This window comes from Plectropomus leopardus, chromosome 7 (genome assembly GCF_008729295.1).
Source record: "Plectropomus leopardus isolate mb chromosome 7, YSFRI_Pleo_2.0, whole genome shotgun sequence".
Taxonomy (NCBI): Eukaryota; Metazoa; Chordata; class Actinopteri; order Perciformes; family Serranidae; genus Plectropomus; species Plectropomus leopardus.
Genome location: NC_056469.1, coordinates 18,386,015 through 18,407,370, shown reverse-complemented (window position 1 = coordinate 18,407,370; position 21,356 = coordinate 18,386,015). Strand labels below are relative to the sequence as shown.

Here is a 21,356-nt window from a genome sequence, read left to right as displayed (position 1 = left end):
GCGGCTTCATTTATACAGTTGAGCCTCTTGTTATCGCATATATTGCATTTGCATGGCTATGTCAAATCAAGTGTTTTAGTAGGAAAATGTTACAAGAGTAGTCAGCAGATATTTGTATTACACCAACAGGGTGCCAGTATTTTTTTTTTTAAATGTCCTTCACTGTTATTCTAACTTTTTAATTCACCCCTTGTGCCTGTTTGCATGTTCTTTTATTATTCCCAGCTTTTTCTCAGTTTGGATTACAACTAAATTTTGTCTTTTTGTGGTTGATTTTTCTGCTCTGGAGTGCTTTCTTTATTTTCTTTTGCTCTGTCAGCATCAACTCAGTACAGATATATCCCTGATAATCCTCGACAATCCAGGTGTCGACCTCTGTGGAATGGACCAGCCTCCTGTGCTGCAGTGGACACTATAAATGGTACATTGTCTCTGGATTTAGATGTCATTTGCCAAAAACAATTCAGTTGAAAATGGCTGTTCTTTTTCACTGTGAATTAATGAGACATATTAAAATGTTTTACATTTCCTCTTAAACTGTCTGTGAGGTTATCATTGGACGTATGTGCCGTTTCTTGGTTTTTTAGTAGAGCTGCATCATTTACACCCTCATTAAAACAATAAATGTCTTAATTACTCATTTGCTATTTTAATTATACAAGTAGAAGTCTGTTCGGAAACTTAACAATAGGAAATCATGAATGACCTTGCTTGACCCCTGAAGAGCGCCCTGCTACAGCAGAGGAGTGCCGGATTGGCTGACTCAAGCACTGCCCGTCTAGGATCAGATTTCACTCTGTCTGCAAACCATGAAACTCAGAGACTGAAATAGCTGCCTTGTGCTGACCTATAACAACATGTTTTCGAAGGTATGGTTGATGTTCCCTTTGACAAGAGCTGCAAAGAATGTTGAATAGTCGGAAACATGATCAGAAGTAGTAGAGGTTTATCTAGAAATTCTGAGTGCTGTAAGAAAAAGCCTGAAGTTATGGCCAGCACAGTATTCAGGCACATTGTTACATCATGTAACAAATCTTGGCGATCACTGCTTCAGATCCAGACAGAAAACTTTATATAATCATACTTAATATACATAAAGAAATATATATTTTTCTTCTACTCTCAGCTTTCTGCATTCAAAAACGACCAGGGTCTGTGAACACTTAACATGTGTTTAAGCTGTTTTCCAAAGGAGGGCAGCAGAGAGCCTCAGTGTTGTGCAAAATGTCACGTGACCATTTGGGCCTAAAGCACAGGACGTGAATGTGTTGACAAAAATGTTGCAGTGCTCTGACTTCACATGCCCCTCTTCATCTCTGTCTCTCCATCTCCTTTAAATCGCCAGTCTTTCTGACCCTCCTGCATCAGCTGACTGATCCGTCTCAGCAGGTTTAAAGAACATCAGGATATCTCAGTCATGGCCAAGAGTCCTGGTTCCCCTCGTCGTGGCAGCCTGAGTCCTGAGGGGATTCTGAGAGAGATCCAGATCAACTTGCTGGAGTGTAAAGTCTGCTTTGAGAAGTTCAGCACTCAGCAGAGGGAGCACAGACCACACAACCTTTCCTGTGGCCATGTACTCTGTCTGGAATGCATCAAGGCTCTGTCCCACCCTCTCCTGAGGAAGCTGGAGTGCCCATTCTGTCGACAGCTGTGCAGCGTTGACAGCACCTCCCATTGCCAGGCTCTTAGTGACCTGCAGGAGTTGCTGTTGTCCCAGAGTCCCACGTCCTCTGCTCCGCCTTACAGGGCAAAGACAGGCCTTGGCTTGGCTGAAGGTTTGACATCCACTGCTCTGCACCTCTGCACAGCTTTTGGAGGGTGGGGGACTCTCATCAACCCCACTGGGATAGCCGTTTTGGGGTCTTCTGGGACAATAGTGGTGGTGCATGATGGTGAGAAGAGCGTGACAGTGTTCAGTCCACAGGGCAGGAGGCTGCACAGTTTTGGTCGAAGAGGACGAGCCAGTGGGGAGATCTGTTTCCCAGTGGATGTGGCAGTGACTCCCTGTGGTCATGTGGTGGTGACTGATGCAGGGGATAAAGCTGTGAAGGTTTTCACCTCCAGAGGGAACCACGTGTTGACGGTCAATGAGTCCCTCCAGATGCCCTGGGGTGTGGACACAGACAGCTGTGGGCACATCCTGGTCTCAGACGTCCAGGCTGGCATGCTGTCCAAGATAAAAGTGGACTATACTCGTGGTATCACTCTAGATCACCAAACAGCTGTTACAGAGCTGCAGCATCCAAAAGCAGTGGCCTGCTGTCGGGTGACTGGGAACACTGCAGTGATGGAGAATTTACCCAATGACACATGTCAAGGACACACGAGGCTGAGAGTGTTCACTAAAGACTTCCACCTCCTTTGTCAAACAGACAGTTTCAGCCTGACCCTGCAGTCCACAGTGAGGCTCAACATGTCAGACGTGGCCTTTGACAGAGATGGAGATGTGATTGTTACTGACTCCAATCAGGGGATGATTTGGAGTTTGGGGAAGCTCCAGAGTGGCCCAGCCCTGACCCCACTTGTGGGAGAACACCTCATCCGCCCAGTTGGACTGGTGCCACTGAACAACGCACTGGTCATTCTGGACAGTGGAGACCACACAGTGAAGATTTATTCTGCTAAATCTGATGCTAGGCCCATGGTGTAGTTCATGTTAGAGTAGACTGTGTAATGTAGCTTAAGATACTATGAAGTAAGAAATGATAATTCTAAGTGTGAATATAATAAAATGAGAGCTTTAGGGTTCGGTGTTTTATTTTGCACAAATTCAATGTAGAGATGAAATTTTCAAACAGTTGTGCAGTCATTAAAGGGATAAGAAAAGACAAAAATATCTATTTTTCTTACATAAAACAGTTAGATTTTCTTATTTTGCTGTTGGGGTGTACTGGATACTTTTACCTCTCAGAGCCACACAAATCGTTCAATTGAAATTAGCAAAAATAAATAATTATCCTCAATTGAATTGGTCGCAATTCATGTCCACATGGCCATAAACCTGAGATGAGGGATCGAACAAATAGAAATTGCTTCATTTTAATGGGGTGTCGAGTCAAATAAATTAAAAAAAATAAAGCAAAATGTAATAATAATATGATAATAATAAATGGATAATAATAAGGCATTATTATTATTATTATTATTATTATTATTATTATTATTATTGTTGTTGTTGTTGTTTTATTAAGAAATGTATAAATTGTTGTGGTAATAAATATAATAATAAAATGTAATAATAAATGCTTTGGATGGAATTATATCATCTGTGCTGAAGGTGGTTGAGGGACACTTACATTTCTGCCCTCAGTATTTCTAAACACCTGATTACGCCCCTGCTGCTACATAATATGTGTTGAATATTGTTTTATCATTATTATTAATCTCGTATTGTTTTTAAAGAGATGAATAATAGACCAAACAATCCGTGTCAGTGTGTCAGACAGACAGAGCTAGAAAGACACATGCTTATTTAAACTTGCTTTTTAATCAACCGTCTGCTCTTTATTCCGACATGTGAAGTGTCGTTAAACGATGCTTATCGCGGCTGCGTGTAAATCAACTTGTCACGCAGCCTCACATTTCTCGTCCGCTGGTCTCCCCCCGATACGCGGCGCGGTGCGTAAGTCCTTTCTCCCTCTTTGGCACAGCCGTCTCCAGTCTGCCTGAGGAGAGCAGTCGTGCTCCCAGTGGAAGATGGCGGTGGGGATGCTGTCTGGGGCTGGAGCAGAGTGCTGGATTTGCACAAAAAGCGAACCCGGATGGATATAAAGGAAAAAAATGAACATATTCCCATGTCTTCTCCTCGAGGTCTGGACTCTTTTGGGCTTGTTTAACTAGAGTCTGCTGCCCTTTTTCTGGCAGAAATCCGGGCTTCTTGTCGGGGATTCACAGACTATACATTGATAGCTCGGCGCATAGACAGGGTGGGAGTGAAAAGTGGACAAAAATGTCGGATTCAAAGGTAAAAGTTGCAGTGAGAGTTCGGCCCATGAACCGCAGGGGTAAGTGTGAAAAACGATGATTTCTCTTTGTAAACTCTCATGTCTGTCTCCTCGGATTCACGCCACATTATCACAAAGTTTGGCTTTCTTCGCCATTGCTGCTTTCAGCTCGAGTTCTGAGGCTGAAGTCAGACTTGAGTCTAGTTAAAACACCGTCAAAGCAGCGAGCATTTTACTTTTTCACACCCCCGCATTCTGCTTCACTTTCCCCCAACAAACTTTTCTCCACAGAAATTGAACTGAATACAAAATGTGTCGTGGATATGGAGGACAACCAAACAGTTCTGCACCCTCCACCCTCAAATGCAAAAGGAGACAACAGGTAAACAAAGCTGACACTGCCAAATGTTTGCAAATAAATATGCATATACTACAATAGAGCTTATAGTGAAGCGAATTTGTCGCAGCTAAGGCATCTTTCGCATTACTGCGCTTAGTTTGAGTGCAACAGAGTAAATAAAGTGTTTGCTGCACATATATGGGGGCTTTGGGTGCTTTTAAGTGAAAGAGCAGAAAAATGCACTCTCACTGTAAAATCCTCATCGCACCCTGGTTGTAATACAGTAACATTCAAGGTTAACTTATCTCTCCAGTGAGCTCAAATGTCTAATAATACATGAGAACATCAGAACAGCACACACATGACTCTGATTAACAGTAATGTTGATTAAACTTGCAACATTTGATCTTGGATTTAAGCAGTTTCTTTACATAAATGCCAGTAAACAAACGCAGTAAACAAACAGGAATGCTGCACTCCTCTTGCTGGTGCTTAGGAAGACATGATGTCTGTCACCCACCTGCTTGCAACATGATATTTTGTTATGTAATTCACATGAACTCTCCAATAGTAACCACCCCAGCATCATAATATTACCCTCATATACTGTGCATCTGATGTGGCGCTTCAAGGCCAGGCGAGGCGGTTGTTTGACTCATGAAGACGCCTGTTAAACTGAACAGATTAATGTCTTGCCTTCAGGGCATCGCCGCAGTCAGAGCTAATTTAACTTATGTTAGGGTGGTGTTAGACCGCACTGTGTGTTTAAGAAAATGGCAGGAGGATGCACACTTTTATCAGGTGAAAAAGTGGAGAAAAGCGGCACCAAATGAAAAGCTAAGCATCCTCTTATGTTTCACACTCTGCCTGCAGTTGGATGCTCAGCAGAAAAAGCTGCAGTTTGATGCTTGCTTGTGATCTGACGTGCTTTCAGACTGTAATGAGAACATGTAGGCTAATGATGGCTGTGTGCTAGGGAAGTCATTGAAATGCCATGCCTGTTAGAAACAGTCAGAGATATTTCACCCATTGTAGTTGAGGTTGTTTTCTACAATTTTGCGCTTGGTTCGTTTGCTCTCCTTCGCTGTTGTTGTCACACATGATTAGACAGCTGACCTGATTATCCACAGGCGCAAATAAAATCTAATAGGATACTCAATTAGGAAATAAAAAACAACTGTTTTTTTTTTTTCAGTTTATTGTCACTCAAATACAACTCTGGCGACAGTAGTCCGCAACGTGACATCTAAGAATGAAGTCATATGAGGCGAGTACAGTCAAGGTTTTTCTCATGGCCCACATCCAGTCTAGTTAACGCTCTCTCTGCTGCTCCATGGAACCAACAGTCAGCACTAAATGGTAATGAGCTTGCTCCCCCAGCAGCTCGAGTCCACACATTAACCTGTATTTAAGGCAATTATCAGCAACAGAAATTGCCACACAATGGCGGCGTTCCAGGCAATTAAACAAATCACACTCAAAGCTAACATATGTTGGACCAGGGATGCATGACAACAGAACACAAAGCTGTCCAAGGTGAAAGGTCAGAGGAACGACAGCGACTGTACGGACATTCAGAGCGCCTGCATTTGAAATATTCTTGCAGTGAAGTGATTAGTGTTTGGACATGATGGCGGAGCTTTCCACTGCTACCTGTTGCTATGTTGTTAACGGAGAGACAAACACATTTCACATTCAGGGGAAGTTTCCATATCTGATTTAGATGTCCTATCAGTCATACAGAGACTCCTTTTGTGGATTTAGAGCTGGGTTTATCCAAGTCTTATGATTTATTTTCTCTCCCAAACCTATTGTCAAGATTTGAGCAATTTCACCAATTGTAATTCCTAAAGGATCATTTCAGCCACAGAATGACCATTTGTAAATCAGTTAGTCAAGACATGATATCTTGAATTTGTGAAGAAAACTTTCGGTTTTCTTGCATGCCTCCATGGAAAATGGCTAACACATTGATATACTGATTGATAGTCCACCGTGTTTAAAAACAACAAGACTATAGAAAACATCTGCTTACAAACTCTCACACAACTCATGCAGTATAATCCAAGTCTCGTTTATCCAGTCATATGCTCAGTACTTCAGAAACATGTATTTTAGCTAAAACCTTACAGTTTACAACTGAAACAGAAGTCTGAACTGAATGTAGTCTATGCTTTTTTTCAAAGCCAGACTCAAATACAAAGGGCTTTTTTTCAAAATGCATGTGACTGGGAAGTCATTAGTAAATGACTGGATAAACAAGACTTGTTTTTTAGGGTTCCCCAATGAATGAGTCCTAAAACCTAGAAATGAGTTAGCATTTCACCACCTCCGGTTGCCTCATCTCAAAGTCAGTATTTTTTTTTTTAATGGATTTTTGGTTCCTCTTTTCAGGAATGAGGTCTATGGTTAACACAAGCTTAAGATACTTTCACATTTTGTTCCACAACATAAAATACATCTGAAAATACCCCTTTTGTGAATTTTAAAGCTTTTATGCATCTTAAAAAAGGCAGATGCTACCAAATAAGACTACAGAATGTCATCACACCAAGCTGTGCTAAACAAAGCTTTACAGCCTTGTTGTGGTGGCGATGTTAAATCATGAGTGTAGTTTGTTTAAAGCCTAACATTAGTGTTTTACTTCTGGCGATTGCATTTAGGGTTCAAAAATCCTGAAGTGGTATTCATTATCTTGCTAAACAAAACATGCATTTATCATACATGTTTGTTTTCCACAAAGCTCATTCCCTTGCGTGATATCTGAGAAAACTGTCAACTCGTTACACTCTGTTGAGTGTGCAGATTCAAAGGTCTAGACCCAGGCAACAGATTTCCTGCATAATCCAAAATCCAATGGAAAAATCACATGGGCTTTTTGACAAGGGAAAAAGGTATATTCTAAAGCTCCATGTCTGCCTACAGAAAACCGTCATTGCTCGTGCTGTCATTGCTCTGTATACTGCATGAGTTATGTGAGAGTAAATGGATGTTTTGATGTAATTTTGCTTCTGTTAAACGTGGTCTCCAGTCAATCAATAATTGAGTTTGCCGTTTTCCATGGAGGCATGTGAGAAAAGCAAAGTTTTCTTCACAAATATAGGTCACATGGCATGACTAATTGATCTAAAAATTGGTCATTTTGTGGGTGAAGAGTTCCTTGAAGTCTGTACATTCTGTAGCTGTACAGTGAATCCAGTTCAGTTTGGCTTTATTATGTCACATTTCTTTTCTATAGTGACATATAATTACTTGTGAACATTTCTCTCTCTCTCTCTGTGTGTGTGTGTGTGTGTGTTTTGGGTCTCTGTGTTTAGGCTGCCACGGTTTTCTTAAACCATATAATTTTCCTCTCGGCTTCTTGTGAAGCCGCAGAAGGGGGATACCCTGATCACGAAGAGTTTGCCTTTTTTTCAAAGACACCTGTTCTTGTGTGTCAGATTTAGTGGGTATTAACAAGCCAAATATGGCTGCAGGGCCAAGATCATGGGAACTTTTTCTCTCTCATGGGAATGCTTAGGCACAGCCTCAGGGAGGAGGCGGCAGTAATAGATATTTTTATGTTCATTTCCTAGGCTGTCGATTGTGAAGTACAGAATTTAACACTGGGGGAAAAAAAGACATGATGTTGTTCGGATTCCAGTGAACGTCTTTTTGCCTCAATAGTTTTGCTCAATACCAAAATATATGACTTCAGTCTGATGATGAACAGGAATCAAGTCTCTTGTGGGGTGAACATGGAACCACTTTCATGTTAGATAATCAGTTAGACAAAACTTTCCAGATTGTGTCTGAATTTTAATCAGGAGACCACACAGCGCCATAAAAATATGTAAGTCACCTGAGGAATTTGAAGAAATATAAGGGATTTCCTTTGATGGCTAAGCCGCATTCTTTGCACAGCAGAGCATTATAGCAACACTCGTGACCCGCCGCCTCCTCTCCTATTTCCCTGAGAAATGAACAATAATGCCTGTGGTGGGCAAATGAAACATGGATTGTGACTTCAGGGCGACAGGTTAAGTTTCCAGAGTTTAATCTTTCATCTGCCTGTTGAGCTGGCACGAATGGCACATTTGAAATGAGAATCTGGGAAAGCAGTTTTGTCTTCACGCGCCAGTCTGCTTTCCTCTGGGGTTTCGACACAATGGAGGTGGGGGTGGAGAGGCAGAGAAATACCTGAGGCTGCTGTCTGCTAAGGGATTGAGTGGTGGAGCATCATGACAAGAAAATACCCTTCCACTCACACAATGGGGCCGTATTACATCTATCATGCCCCAGCATGTCCATCAACATGCAACAATTGAATGCAGGGCCATCAAGCCCTCTTCGTGTAACCCCCCCTTTTCTGCATATTTCAGTCTAAATACAGTTGTGTTCAAAGACAAAAGCTAACCACAACCAACTTTTCAGAGAGGAGGACGGTCTTTACTTTTCTTTTCATTGCTGCTAAAAAAACTTAGTTAGTAGTAGTAGTAGTAGTAGTTTTAAAAGATATACATTCAACTCTAGTTTTCTTATGCTCCATGCTGTTGTAGCTCTGCAGTCCAACATTTCAAGATGATCAGTGGAAGTGTGGCTTTATCTGATAATGTCCGTAACCAAGCTTGTAATTTCCGCTCTAATCTTTTCCTTATCACTAATGGTTACAAGAGCTCCGTTGGGTTTATCTCCACTTAACTGAGTTGTCTTGTTTACTTGGATATTGTAATCTGAGTCTTTTGGGGGGAAGCTTCAGTTGAAAGGTCATCCAGACAGATGGCTCTATTTGCACTGATCTTGTATAGCTATGTTTTGAAGTTTGTTCAGAGATAGCTGTTTGGTTAGGTCCTTCATGCCTTTTTTTTAGAACCCTAAAGGTAAAAAGAAGTTATACAAAATGCTGCAGGTTAAAAGAAATTGTTTGACTTGAATACACTCGCTTGGTTTTTGTCAGACAGTTAGATTAGAGGATGGATACTACTGTCATGTCTGTATGGTAAATATGAGCAGCTGGTCATTCTCTTTAAATAGATTGTGCATATGAATGAATTCATGAAATCCTGTAGAAGTTTTGAAACTGAAAAAACTTGCAATTAACAGAATGTTTTGGATTGGAAGATTCCTTGGATGGCTTTTTGCCTTTATTAGACAGGACAGCTTAAGCATGAAAGAGGGAGAGAGAGGGGATAACATGCAAAGGGCAATATCAGTTGGGTATGCTGGATCAGCCCAAAATATGTACCCATAGCCCTAGAAGTTTTATCGCCATCAGATGACAGCGGATGGGTTCAGAGACTTCAAATAATCAGTTTCCAAAGTGTTGAATTGCTCCTTTAAATTTGGTTGCGCTCTTCTCTACAGGAAGACTACCGGAGATCTGACTTATGTGGTCAGCATGTAGTGTGTCAAGGCCTCTAATGCTTTTTACTAACCGTTATGATACACAGATGTCAGGTCTAAAGGTGTTGAGTAGACATGCAGTCTGCCGTGTTGCTGAAGTTCTGGAGGTTGGTCACATTTCCTGTCAGGTCACATATGACCAAGTGTCATCATGCTTTCCAAAACAAGCCTTTTACTGAATGACAATGCTGCCTTGTCTAATGGCTGCCCTCAGGAATGTTTCTTTTGTCTTTCCATTTTGCTCCCTTTGTGCCAATAATCAACCTTTCCATTCAGTAAGATGTTGTTCTCAGAGTTAGTCGGCCTAAAATATCAGCCCAGTTTTTCTCTGTAAGACTTAAGTCATGCGTGCTATGAGGAGAAAGTGTTGTGTGTCGCTGATAAAATGACTGTACTCCCTCGAGAACTGTTCCTGTTTGTTTAGAGGGTGGGACATTGTTTACATCTTGATCCGGAATTGAGAAAAGATGGCGTCCCCCTTCTTTGTCAAGACTGTGTCTCATTAATCTCAGATGTGGCTGTTCATTCTGAGAGCAGCCTATGTGAAAATCCACTCTCGGACATGTTTTTCCATAATGATTCTGGTTTTCCCTCTCATGTCATTCTCTCAGATGAGGCCTTTTTGAAGTTTTGAAGCCGGCTTGTTGTGTTTACATGGATTTAATGTCATGGCGGGAAAGGTTTATCAAGCACTCACTTTCAGTCAGGGAAAGAGGAGCCAGGAAACATTAACAAATGCTTAGAAAACAGGTTTTTCAGTTGATTCTGTCTGGAAAGAAATACTCTGCTCATTAAATTTAATTATGTTCAAGCACATAATTACTGGAAACAACTCTATGGCATATTTCTCTTGCAATTAATGGCTTTTGTGATATGTTTTTGCACTTCATGAGCTGGCTTTTGTCTTCTATTGTCCGTAGCGGCTGCACGGCACATGCATTCAGATAAGTGACATCTCGAAAGCAGACAGGGTCAAAGGAGGTGTGTCCTGGTAGTAAATGTGTCGCTTTATCTCCCCTCGGGAGGAAGCCTTACCATATTGAACAAATTGATGAACTTCACTGCTTTCTGTCTTGTTTGTTAACTTTTAACTAACCAGATTTAAGGCTTTGGAGCAGATGTGGTCAGTATCCGTGTCAGTGTTTTAGCATACACACAGCCTGCTGACCCGGCTTCTCACAGTGGTGTCAGAAATGCCAGAGAGGATTAAATTAGACCCTGCCTGCATCATATGTTGTGTTGTTAACGTTTGTTATGGAAACTTCGAGAGTCCCACACAGAAGTCGCAAGTCGTGAGCATCTTGTGTGCTGCTGATGGCAGCGCTGTTCATTAAGGCTGTTTTTGACATCCTGAGTTTGGCTTTTATATCGGAACTTTGACTCATGAGGCTGGTAGGTTGTCTCGCCTCCATGTTTACCTCTGTTGCTTAGCAACAGCGGTTGCCAAGTTACAGAAACATTCTGAAGTTATGCTGATGACCTAATGAGTGATATCCCCCAGCCACCCCAAATATTTTCATAGGAAGCTAATTTTAGGATTTAGAACAATGACCAATGGACTCATGTGTTTCGAATAAACTTAACACAGTGAGCAGTGAAGGAATGTAACGAAGTTCCTTTACTCAAGCACTAAACTTTGAGCTACTTGTACATTATGAGGGTATTTCCATTTTATTCTACATCATACTCAGTCCACCACAGTTCAGAGGGAAATTTTATTTACTCCACTACATTTATCTGACAGGTGTAGTTACTTGCTTTTAGAATTAAACACATTGTTAAGGATTAAATCAATACTCCCCTTACAGTAAAGCTGCAAAAAAGCTGCATTTATTTCAGGTATTAGCCTGGTTGTTGACTGCTCCACTGAAGACACATCTTGCATTGTTTCTTTTATGTAATTGTTCAAATGAGCCTTTATTTTTTTTAAAAAAAAACCCTGTTTCTTGTGCTGTGTTTAAAAAACTTTCACATGCATTTAAATCTTTGAAACCTGAACAGATTGGTTTATTTTTAATTTTTAAAAGAAAATGGAAGAAAATTACCTGGAAAAAATGTTTTAAATTGGAGAGAGTGTAAATATTTTAAGTTAATAATAATAAATGAGGGAAAACTACCTAGAAAACTATAATAATTATTCTATATTATTATAATTATTAAATAATTATCGATATATTTTGTGTTTTTGTTCTGTTGCTGTACTTGTTTTTTTTTTTTACCTTTTTCTTTTTTTTCTTTTTCCTGGTAAATTTTTCAGGGGAAAATGAAATTCAAAATAGATTTATGTATCAGAACGTTTTTTTTCTCCTTTTTCATCTCCAAGTAAGAATCTGTCCTCCAGGCTGTCCCACACTTTCATTTATTTGTGGTAACATCTTGATATCATAAGAATATTATAACATCAGCTAACACATTTTGATTTTCAATTTTTGGGGCTGGGCCGTCCATTGGGAGCCGTTTGGTTATTCATTGCACCACACTCTTCTTCTCTTGTTTCTATTCATTGTACTGGGTCTAAAAGTTTGCTTTCACTTGTCTGTGCAGCGGCTGCTTCTCTCATTCATCGATCTGGTCCTATCAGCTTTGATCGGATCGACTGAGCAATATGCAATTCAAACTCCACAAACTGCTGCTGAGGCTGTCATTACCGTAATGCCAAAGGTGCTGCTTTGGCATTATGATAATAGTACTTTTACCTCAGTAAAGGATCTGAGTACTTCTCTCCGCACTGGCCAAGAGGTTCACAGTAGATATGTTACGTAATAAAGCTGAAAAAGTTCCAGAAATTGTTTGTGTGGCAGAGTTAGCTGTCTCGGTAGCTTGGCTCAATCCTGCAGGTCTGTTTCTGTCATCAGCGAGCCAAACTTCCTTCAGAGCTGTTCTCTGAATAGTTTTAAATGTTCTGTATGTAAACCTCCAACTCCAACTACTTGTCATGTTTACTTTTGGATCACTGGTGCTAAGAAAAGTGACTGCCTGCTAAATCTTACATCAGGCTGTATGCTTTCTGGGAATAATCTTGAGTGTAATTGGTCAGACACAACACCCACCCTCTCTCACTGTAACTGCTTGGCATTTTCCTGCTCTCTCCTGTCTGTCTGTGCAGGACGGTGACCTCTGCATGAGTGGGTGGGGGGACCGGCGTGTTCAGTTTTAAACACACTAGAGAACCTTCTGAAATGTTAGCCTGTCAGCCTGTGAGAGCACATTGCGCTGTAACCCAACACTTTCCTTCACACACAGAGCTCTGAACGTTGTGTTTGGCTCTGCAGCTTGTTGAAATGTAATTGTCTGAAGCGTGTCCTCAGCCAAACAGGGGAGAGAGTCATCTGTGCCGTTAAATGGAGGTTAAAAGGGTGGGGGAAACATAGCTTCAGCAACGGATTGAGAAGAGGAATTTGAGTCTGTGGGGGGTGTGCCAGCTGAAAAATATGTTTGGGAGTGTGTGTGTGTGTGTGTGCGCAGGTCAGATGAATGTTGTGAATGTCATCTCAGTGGGGGGGGTCATCCATGTGAATTAAATATTCCATTTGAGCAGAAGGATTATATGATCAGAAACTCTTACAAAACCCTGCTAAATCACACTGATGAATCTGACAGTATATCCTTGTGTATCGGGGAGCTACAACATTAGCGCCTCTAGATTTGGATTTATTTATTTACATCATTTGATTTCTCATTTTCTTGCCTGTCAAACTCTGATGCCAGGGTAGCTAAATTGAGCCAGCCTGCCAGTTGGAGGGATTTTAAGAAATGCCAGATTAAATTAAATGATTTATTATAATTTTAAGTATCTATTCATATGATAGCTCCAGAGAGTGGACAAGCACTGTAATTTTTTAAGGGTAGATAGATGCTTCAGTAGGTGGATGATATAGTAGATTAATCTGGTTTGTTGCCTACTGGGCTAGAAGAGCGCAGTTTTCGGTGGCATAATAACCCAGTGGCCTTAATCCGGTTCCATAACCACGGGGGGGATTCCACTGCTGCTCTCCCACTCTTCGTACCATCCATTTGGGCACCAGCAGATATGGGTCTGAGTTGCAAGGCACAGAATGCCATGTTTTAACCAGTCATGTGTGATCTGGGTGACTCTGACCCTAGTTAATTAATTAAAAAATGCTCACAGCCTGGCTTTGTGGAGGTATTTCTTTCGAAAAGTGATAAGAAGTCAGGATTTTATAAAGAAGATCAAAATGTGCTCCTCTAATCTGTCTGCCACGGCACAGGATCAGTGCAGAGTGGGTGACTCATAGCAGTGTGAGAGGCCAATGTCCACCCTCGGCCAAGTTGAAATCATTCATGGGTGCCTTGGCATCAGGTAGCTGGAGGCGTGGGAGCCTGAGCGTGCCCTTGATGACACACACATTAAGGCATGCAGAAGCAGACACCAATGGGACTGCAAGACTGCAGCCATGCCCTGCTGGGTCTGCAGTGTCTGCCTGCATTTGTCTCTGAGTGGGAAAGAATCTGATGCTATTTGGCACTTCTGTGCCATAAATTAGCCTACATGTGTGTCACACACTTGGTCAACCACAACACAACCTTTAAGAGGCCCTCGAGCCATGACTTGCACGCTGATTATTAAGCAAAAGGCCCACAGGCTTTATGCTTGGATATGCTAGGATTCCCTTCAAATGAGCATGCCTTACAGTCTTAATTAATAATTCTAATCACAATACCTTGGAAAATACAGTATTTTCTTTAGTAGCAAGTGGTGGTAAATGTTACAGTATTAGTGTAAATAATAGAGGACTTATAAGAAGATAATAAGATATTTTATTTATTATTTATCATTCATCCAAATGTAAAGGACATAGCTTACATGTTTGTTTTGCAAGCAAGGTACACATTGCTAAGAAGGACACCGATTTCTGGGGAGATTAAAGAGATTATGTCCAAAGCGGAGTGGGAGAACTGGAGCCTAATGTACTTAAACTTATTGAGGGGGAGGTCTTAATGTTGTGATAGAGAGGAGGAGGTAAAGCAGGACACTATAATATAGAGTAAAATGAAGTCCGACATTGGAATGAAATTAATTTCTTCTGAGACGTTGTGAGGAAAAAGTAGCTCATGAAATCCTAAATATAGCCAGTTGGAAACAGTTCCCCTCATTGTCTTGTTCAGCATACCCGGCATACCATATACTGTACGTACAGTGTGTGACACAATGACCCCCAAACTCCTGCAGCCGCTGTGTTTCAGCAGCGTTACGTTCCTCTGCTTAAGAGTCGCGACTGCACGCATTCCATAACCTCATGTCTTTTGGTTCTTCACATTTAATGTGTGTGTGTCTTTTTCCGGTCTTATGTCTGTTGTCTTTTTGGGGATACATCTGTTCTCTGTCTTTGTCCACGGCTCATTCTTCACAGGGCTGTCGCTGCTGCTTTTCTATTTGTTGTTATAACACTCCCACATGTTTCTTTCATCTTTGACATTTTTGTTGCAACACTGACATATTATTTGGGGTTTTTACCTTTCAAGTAAGCATGCTCTAGGACCTGGTCAGCGGTCCTTATCACACCTCCTGTCTGCCTGTAGGAGGTCTTAGATGTGTGCTCCCTGCTGTCTGATGCTGATACATATCTCGTAACTCCTCACAGACATCCCCTCTCTGCTCTGCAGCGTGGAGCGCCCGACTTGAGGACTGAGGCCCTGCTGCAGTGTATCTGCTCTGATTGAGGCCGAGTCATTGTGGTTGTCAGTGGCCCAGATTCAAGATAGGATACTATGAACCCAAACAAGGCCCTCTTCCTTTTATTTCTTCACCCACTCTCTCTCTTTCTGTCCCTCATCATAATGAGCTCATGCAGAATTAATAGCCTTTTCACAGTCCTCAGAGGAAATCTGTTGATAATGCATACTTTCAATTTTGATTTTTTAGGACTTAAATGTCCAGTGTGTAGGACCAAGGGGCATCTATTAGCAGATATTGTGTCATAATTATGTTTTATAATCATGTAATCCCTACAATTGCACCTCTCTCTCTCTTTCTCTCTGAAACTCGGATCAAATGGTAAAAAAAGCCAGTACTGAGCTCATATAGATCTAATATATGAGAGTCTGTGAACAGGAAGTGGGTGGGACGCTTTTTCCTGTATCTTGAAAACAGAGGCTGAAAAAACTGAGATCAAATGGTAAAACTACTTTGTGCTGATCAAATATGACCCAAGATTTTGTTTCTGCATCGTCTATTTCTCAACCAAAATGTTTTCGGACACATTTTCGTGCACTGTTTAACTGTAATACGAGATCGTTTGATATCAGCAAGCTGCCATATTGTTTTCAGAAAGGCAACTTACATTAACCTCACCTACCAGTGGGAGCGTTTATTGGTCGTAGTAGTTGTAGGTTTTCTATCTCTTGAGCAAAAGCGCCCTTTTTCTTGGTTTTCTCTGGTCACGTAGCACCAATTTCAACAGTATTTGTATCTTTCTGCTGCGTGGACAGCCCAGTTTTACAGTTTGTCCTTTTAGCAGTGAAATACTTCTTTAACATTAAACCAAACAAAAGTGCAGAGGACCATTTTCTGTGGGTGTTGCCTTGCAGCTCTCCAGGCGTGCTATTGTTGGTGACTCAGCTCAGTTTGTGTGTGAGAGTCTTTGGTGCAGTGTTTCAGTCTTGCCCTGTATTAGTTACTGTGTGAAGGTGATGCCCACCTCTGTCACGGTGCCAGGAGACGCCTGCAGGAGGAATCTGCTTACTGTTAAAGGACGGGACTGTGGCAGATGTAGAAGCACAACATTGCAAAAAAAGTGCAAAAAATGCAAAAAAAAAAATGATAGTACTGCTCAACGAGTGCCCCAGGCTCTAGTTTTTTTTTTGTTTTTTTTTACAATGTATATGAATTTATATAATTTATCTCATAAGGCAATATTATATATCTTTTATTTCGTTCTATGTAATACAATGATGTGTCTGTTGTGCCACTGTAATGACTTGTTGTTCTCAAGTTTTTCCTTGGGAACAAAAAAATACATATCTTATGTCATCAAATCTTCATAATTTCCTAGACATATTATAATGGCTTTAACATTTGTTTGGAGCATAGACTTTAATGTTATATTTTTTCTTCTTTTGGGAATTCCCTTTCCAGTTAAGAAAATAATCCTTCATAAGTTAGGGCCATATACATTCCCCTTTTGTCTTTGGTTCCGGCAGCTGCTATTGCTGAGTGCAGCTTCCCCAACCTGGCCTCTCTGTTAAGTCCACAGGCATAAGAGCTATTTACTCAACAGAGTCAGTGGGACATTGAATCCTAAATCTCTTCCCTTCCTCACGCTCCACTGGCCCAATTATGAACCCAATCACAGCAGCACCTACCACCAGGAAACGCCACTGTGTGCAAGTGAATGAATGAGTGAATAAATGAGGAAAAGGAGTGAATGAAGAAGTCACACCAGGAATTCAAGAAATGTAGAAAGTTGGAAAGGTTTCATTAAAAAAAAGTTGTTGTGGTTTCAGTTCAGAAAAGCGGTTTGTGTCGACACAGACAATGGGAGGTTTCCTACTGTGAGAAGTGCAGCTGCATCTTACTGAGTGAGAACATGTTCTGACTGTTAAATTGTATCAATGCTAACCGTGCTCTTCTTGCCTCTCTGTTTTTTTTTCCTCCCCTTTATGATGGATTGCCCCTCTCGATCAACAGGAAACAATCCAAGGTATGTAAGTTTCATTTGTTTCTGTTGCTACAAAAAACAAAGGCCAGTGTCAACAGAGCTTACATGCAGTGTCAGCAGAAACCGTCATCTGTAGTGACTTCCCACTGACTGTCCTGCTATCACAGACACTGAAATCAGGATGCTGCACAGGCAACACTACTGCCCCTGAGAGGATGAGAAGCATCCACGTCGATCCACTGTTGTAGCGTTGTTTCTAGGACCATGATTGAAAGTGTTTTAGTAGTTTGGTTGGTCAGCAGGAGCCGGATAGATGTCCGTGTGAATGTGTCAGCGCTCTAAGATCTCGTGAACACCCACAAAGGCTCTACAATGAGAGAGGGATGAGCGCGGACACTGGGGCAGTGTGTGTTCACATTCAAAGCTGCATTGTTGGAGTGCACCCCCACCTCCCCCCTTGACAACACGCTGGTGACTAGCTCAGAGATGTTTCACACACCAGGGACGGGCTTTGTGCTCGGTGCACTCGGCCGCTGACTGGACCAGGGGAGCGTTAGCGCGGGCCACAGGCGTGCATGGTCTCTGGGGGCCTGTGAACCTGAGTTACCCTGTAATACCCTTCAGCTAGACCAGCACGTGGCTGTCTGCTTAGTTATAGCGGCACTCAAATGAGTCTCCCTGCATTCGAAAGGGTAAACGGAGGTTGCAGTCCAATCACATTCAACCAGTTTTCATTCCAGAAATGACAAAAAGGGCATTGTGCTCACAGCTTCATCATTATTTGTACTGCTGATTAATAGTAATTGTCCAATCATGAACAATTTGTTGCACAGTCACACCCTCAGGCTGGACAGAGACAGACCGGAGCAGAGCGAAGCCCTGGATTCCATACCAGTCCTAATTGAGAATGATGGCACTTTTGTTCTTTTGAATGGCACCCACTCACTTGTCTGAAGTCACAAGAGGAGGTCTTGCTTTCAAAGCATTCAGTGATCTCAGTGCTTCCCATGATGACTGTGCAACCAGTGGTTCCCTGGCCAATAGCCCTTATTATGATTAGAGGGGAGTTCAATTATTTGGGGTATTTGTGTAAGGGGAAAGTGCTTTGGCAGAGCTGCAACAGTGCACTGAAAGCCAGCAGTAGTAACATGCAGCAGAGTTGTGCTTGCACTGCAGTATGTTGCTGCAGCAGCAATTGTTTTGCATCTCTGAAGAAATCTGAAAAAGAGAAATGGCTGAGCAAAGATAAAAATCTTTGTTTTATTTTGTATTAAACTTTTATTTAACCAGAAAGCCTCAGTGAGCGTAAAAAATATCTTTTTTCAAGAGGGATTTGGTCAAGTAAGGTAGCAGTAACAATAAGTATGTTAACATGGACATGAATAACCCATTTTTGATTGGATTTTTGGAGTATCCAGTTCATGTTTTTAAGTATTGAAACGCCATATTTGTCCACAAGACACCCAAATATGTTAGCTGAAGTACTTTGAAAGAAACTGGGATGTATACGTGTAATATGAATAAACCAATTTCTCTGTGCTCATGCAAACACCATTTCCCATTTAGTTGGCCCCCCAGTTTGGAGAAGCAGACAGCAGACCAACACAGGTGCTAAGAAATGTACTGCTGTAGAAGAAGCAGCAACAAAACTTATGTTATCCTCAATATTAGTTTGTATACACTATATTAAGAATATTTTCAGTGTTCTACCTTAATGTCAGAAAGCGATGTCTGACAGAGAACTGATGCCGCCATATCGCTCTTTCAAAGTCAGACTTTATTGAAAAGAGATAAAGCCGTGGAAATGCTCCAATATAGCGTACACTTAAAGTGTTTTAGATGTTTTTTAGGTGGCAAAAGTACATTTTGCTGCTGCCCCTGTCTACTGCAGTAGATTGCTTAGCTTCCAGGTTAGCACTCCTGCCACCTCTCCAAACTGGGGCCATGCCAACAGCCATCTACTCTATGTTATATACTCGCTATTGAGAAGTACTCCATACAACTCCTCACAAAAAAATCAGAGTTATTCCTCTAAAATAACCTCAGAGCTGTCCAAAACAATAAATCAAAAACACAGTTTCTGCAACAATGAATTAAAATCACAGAGAGATGCCACTTTTTGTAATTTTAGATTTAATCGCTCCGTTACCTCATTCAGTGTGGACTTTGGGATGTCATGTCATACAGGTCCTCTGTCAACATGACTCGTGTTTTGAACAAGCAAGTATAAAATAATCCTATACTTACACTGAAACTACTCAGAGAAGATGTTTAATATTTGTCTTAAATTTGTCTCTTTTCTGTCTGTGGGGAGGGGGGGGTTCTTGGTAAATGAGGCCACTGCTCTTTCCCAGAGAGCATCCTCTCTGTGTGTCATCCATAAAGAGCTCATGCAGGTGCCTGGGGGACACAAGGGGTCTCTGCTGCTCAGGCCTGTGTTGCGAGACCCAGAGCTGAGGGCTGAGAGCCAGCCTACACCACCGGGAACAGCTACGGCCCCGTTTCCTTGGAGACGAGGGTCACCGGGTGCTGGAATTTCTTCTGGGGAGCGCTGACCCTGATTTATGAATTCATTTAACTCCAGCCGCTATGACAAAACTCGGGGCGGCTAACAGTAGATCTGTGCAGACAGTCATGGCGCTGTCTTAACGAGCATTACCTCGAACAATACTCGGTTAGACTTCATCTTACTCAACCAGACAAGCTCAGTCCTGCTGATGTACTGCAGGGTGGCATGGTACGGCACAATAAGCCCTGGTTTTGTACCACAGAAAAACTGAGACCACTACTAAGAAAGATCAGGTTGTGTTTTGCTGTACATGCTTGGACAAGTGTGAGATGTGTGTGTTTACACTCCCTGTGCTGACTCCTCTGCAGGTGTTCGCTTTTGACCACTGTTTCTGGTCCATGGATGAGTCCAACGTTCCAAAATATGCTGGTGAGTCATGAATGCTGAAACTGGTTCCTCACTCATCACCAAAGACCTTAAATCACGCCCCATGTAAAGACCTGCTGAGCTGTGAGCAGCAATAGCGCAGGGAAACTCCCTGCTTGATGGGAAGCTGTTTTTGCATCATGCAAAGCAAAGCACAGTGTGGCCATACCCAGTCATTTGCATTGTGACTGAATACATTAAAATGTGCAACTGAGTCAGTCGTCTTTGTGTTGTCTCAGTACAAGAAAGCCACCATGGGGTTCTGTACAATACATACACTCTCAGAAATAAAGGTGCTAAACCATATGAACAACATGAGAACCCTTTTTGGTTCCTGGTAGAATGTTTTATAAAGATTCTACCTGTAACCTTGAGGGTTCTATCAAGAACACAACATAAAGGGTTAGGCTTTTACCTATAACTTTATGTAAAAGGTTCCCTTTTACGATGTGGTTCCTACGAGAACCCTCTTTTTTCAGAACCTCTCCACCGTCTCAGGGTGCTAGAACCCACACATGGGGTTCTACCACACTGTAAAATCTGACAGGTTTATCTTGCTTAAAAGGATTTTGGAAACCAATTGCCTTAAAAAAGGGAAATAATATAACTATTAATCTTAAGTTAGGTTTACTCTATATCTCATTGTGAAGTTTATGTAAGATTTAACTGTATTTGCTTAATTTTGTGAAGGTGCTGCAATTTAAAAATGACAAGTGAAATTACCGTGTTCATTTTTAAGTGTAAGCAACCTCAGTAAACCAAGTTAGTCTGCATGAGTTTATCATCACAAATAGGATATTGCCAATGACCAAGTTCAGAGATTTGTTTTGTTAACATGCTTAAGAAAATACAAATATGACTAGCTAGTTTGCAACCAGCAGAATACATATACATGGCTCAGTATACTTGGTTTACTAAAGTTGTAATTAAACTTGTCATTTTAAGATGCAAAACTTCACAAAATAAAGTAAATGTGACCAAATTTTAAGAAACGTAACAATTAGATACAATAAACACATAAAATTAAGACTTATCAGATTTAACAGTGCAAGAACACTTTTATATAACTTTTAACTTGACTTGAAATTGACTTGTTTCATCTAGAGTCGACTGAGTGAGGCTCTAAAAATAGTAAT

General features: G+C 41.4%; 2 protein-coding genes across 9 annotated transcripts in view; both read left to right on the top strand.

Moving 5' to 3' along the window:
• Nucleotides 1-1,314: 1,314 nt before the first annotated feature.
• Nucleotides 1,315-2,924, top strand: LOC121946360 (E3 ubiquitin-protein ligase NHLRC1-like). Its single transcript, XM_042490917.1, has one exon. The coding sequence runs from the start codon at nt 1,418-1,420 to the stop codon at nt 2,648-2,650; it is 1,233 nt and encodes a 410-aa protein (XP_042346851.1). The 5' UTR covers nt 1,315-1,417; the 3' UTR covers nt 2,651-2,924.
• A 768-nt stretch (nt 2,925-3,692) lies between these two features.
• Nucleotides 3,693-21,356, top strand: part of kif13a (kinesin family member 13A) — a 47,103-nt gene continuing 29,439 nt past the window's right edge. For all 8 annotated transcript variants that reach the window (XM_042489616.1, XM_042489615.1, XM_042489617.1 and 5 more), the window contains exons 1-4: nt 3,693-4,004; nt 4,236-4,326; nt 17,315-17,327; nt 20,163-20,223. In XM_042489616.1, the coding sequence (XP_042345550.1) occupies nt 3,950-4,004; nt 4,236-4,326; nt 17,315-17,327; nt 20,163-20,223 (220 nt within the window). In that variant the 5' untranslated portion in view covers nt 3,693-3,949. The remainder of the gene's footprint in view (nt 4,005-4,235; nt 4,327-17,314; nt 17,328-20,162; nt 20,224-21,356) is intronic.

Bases quoted from the DNA above. Each gene is read 5' to 3' on its own strand.
- LOC121946360 (XM_042490917.1), top strand. From the start codon at position 1,418: ATGGCCAAGAGTCCTGGTTCCCCTCGTCGTGGCAGCCTGAGTCCTGAG.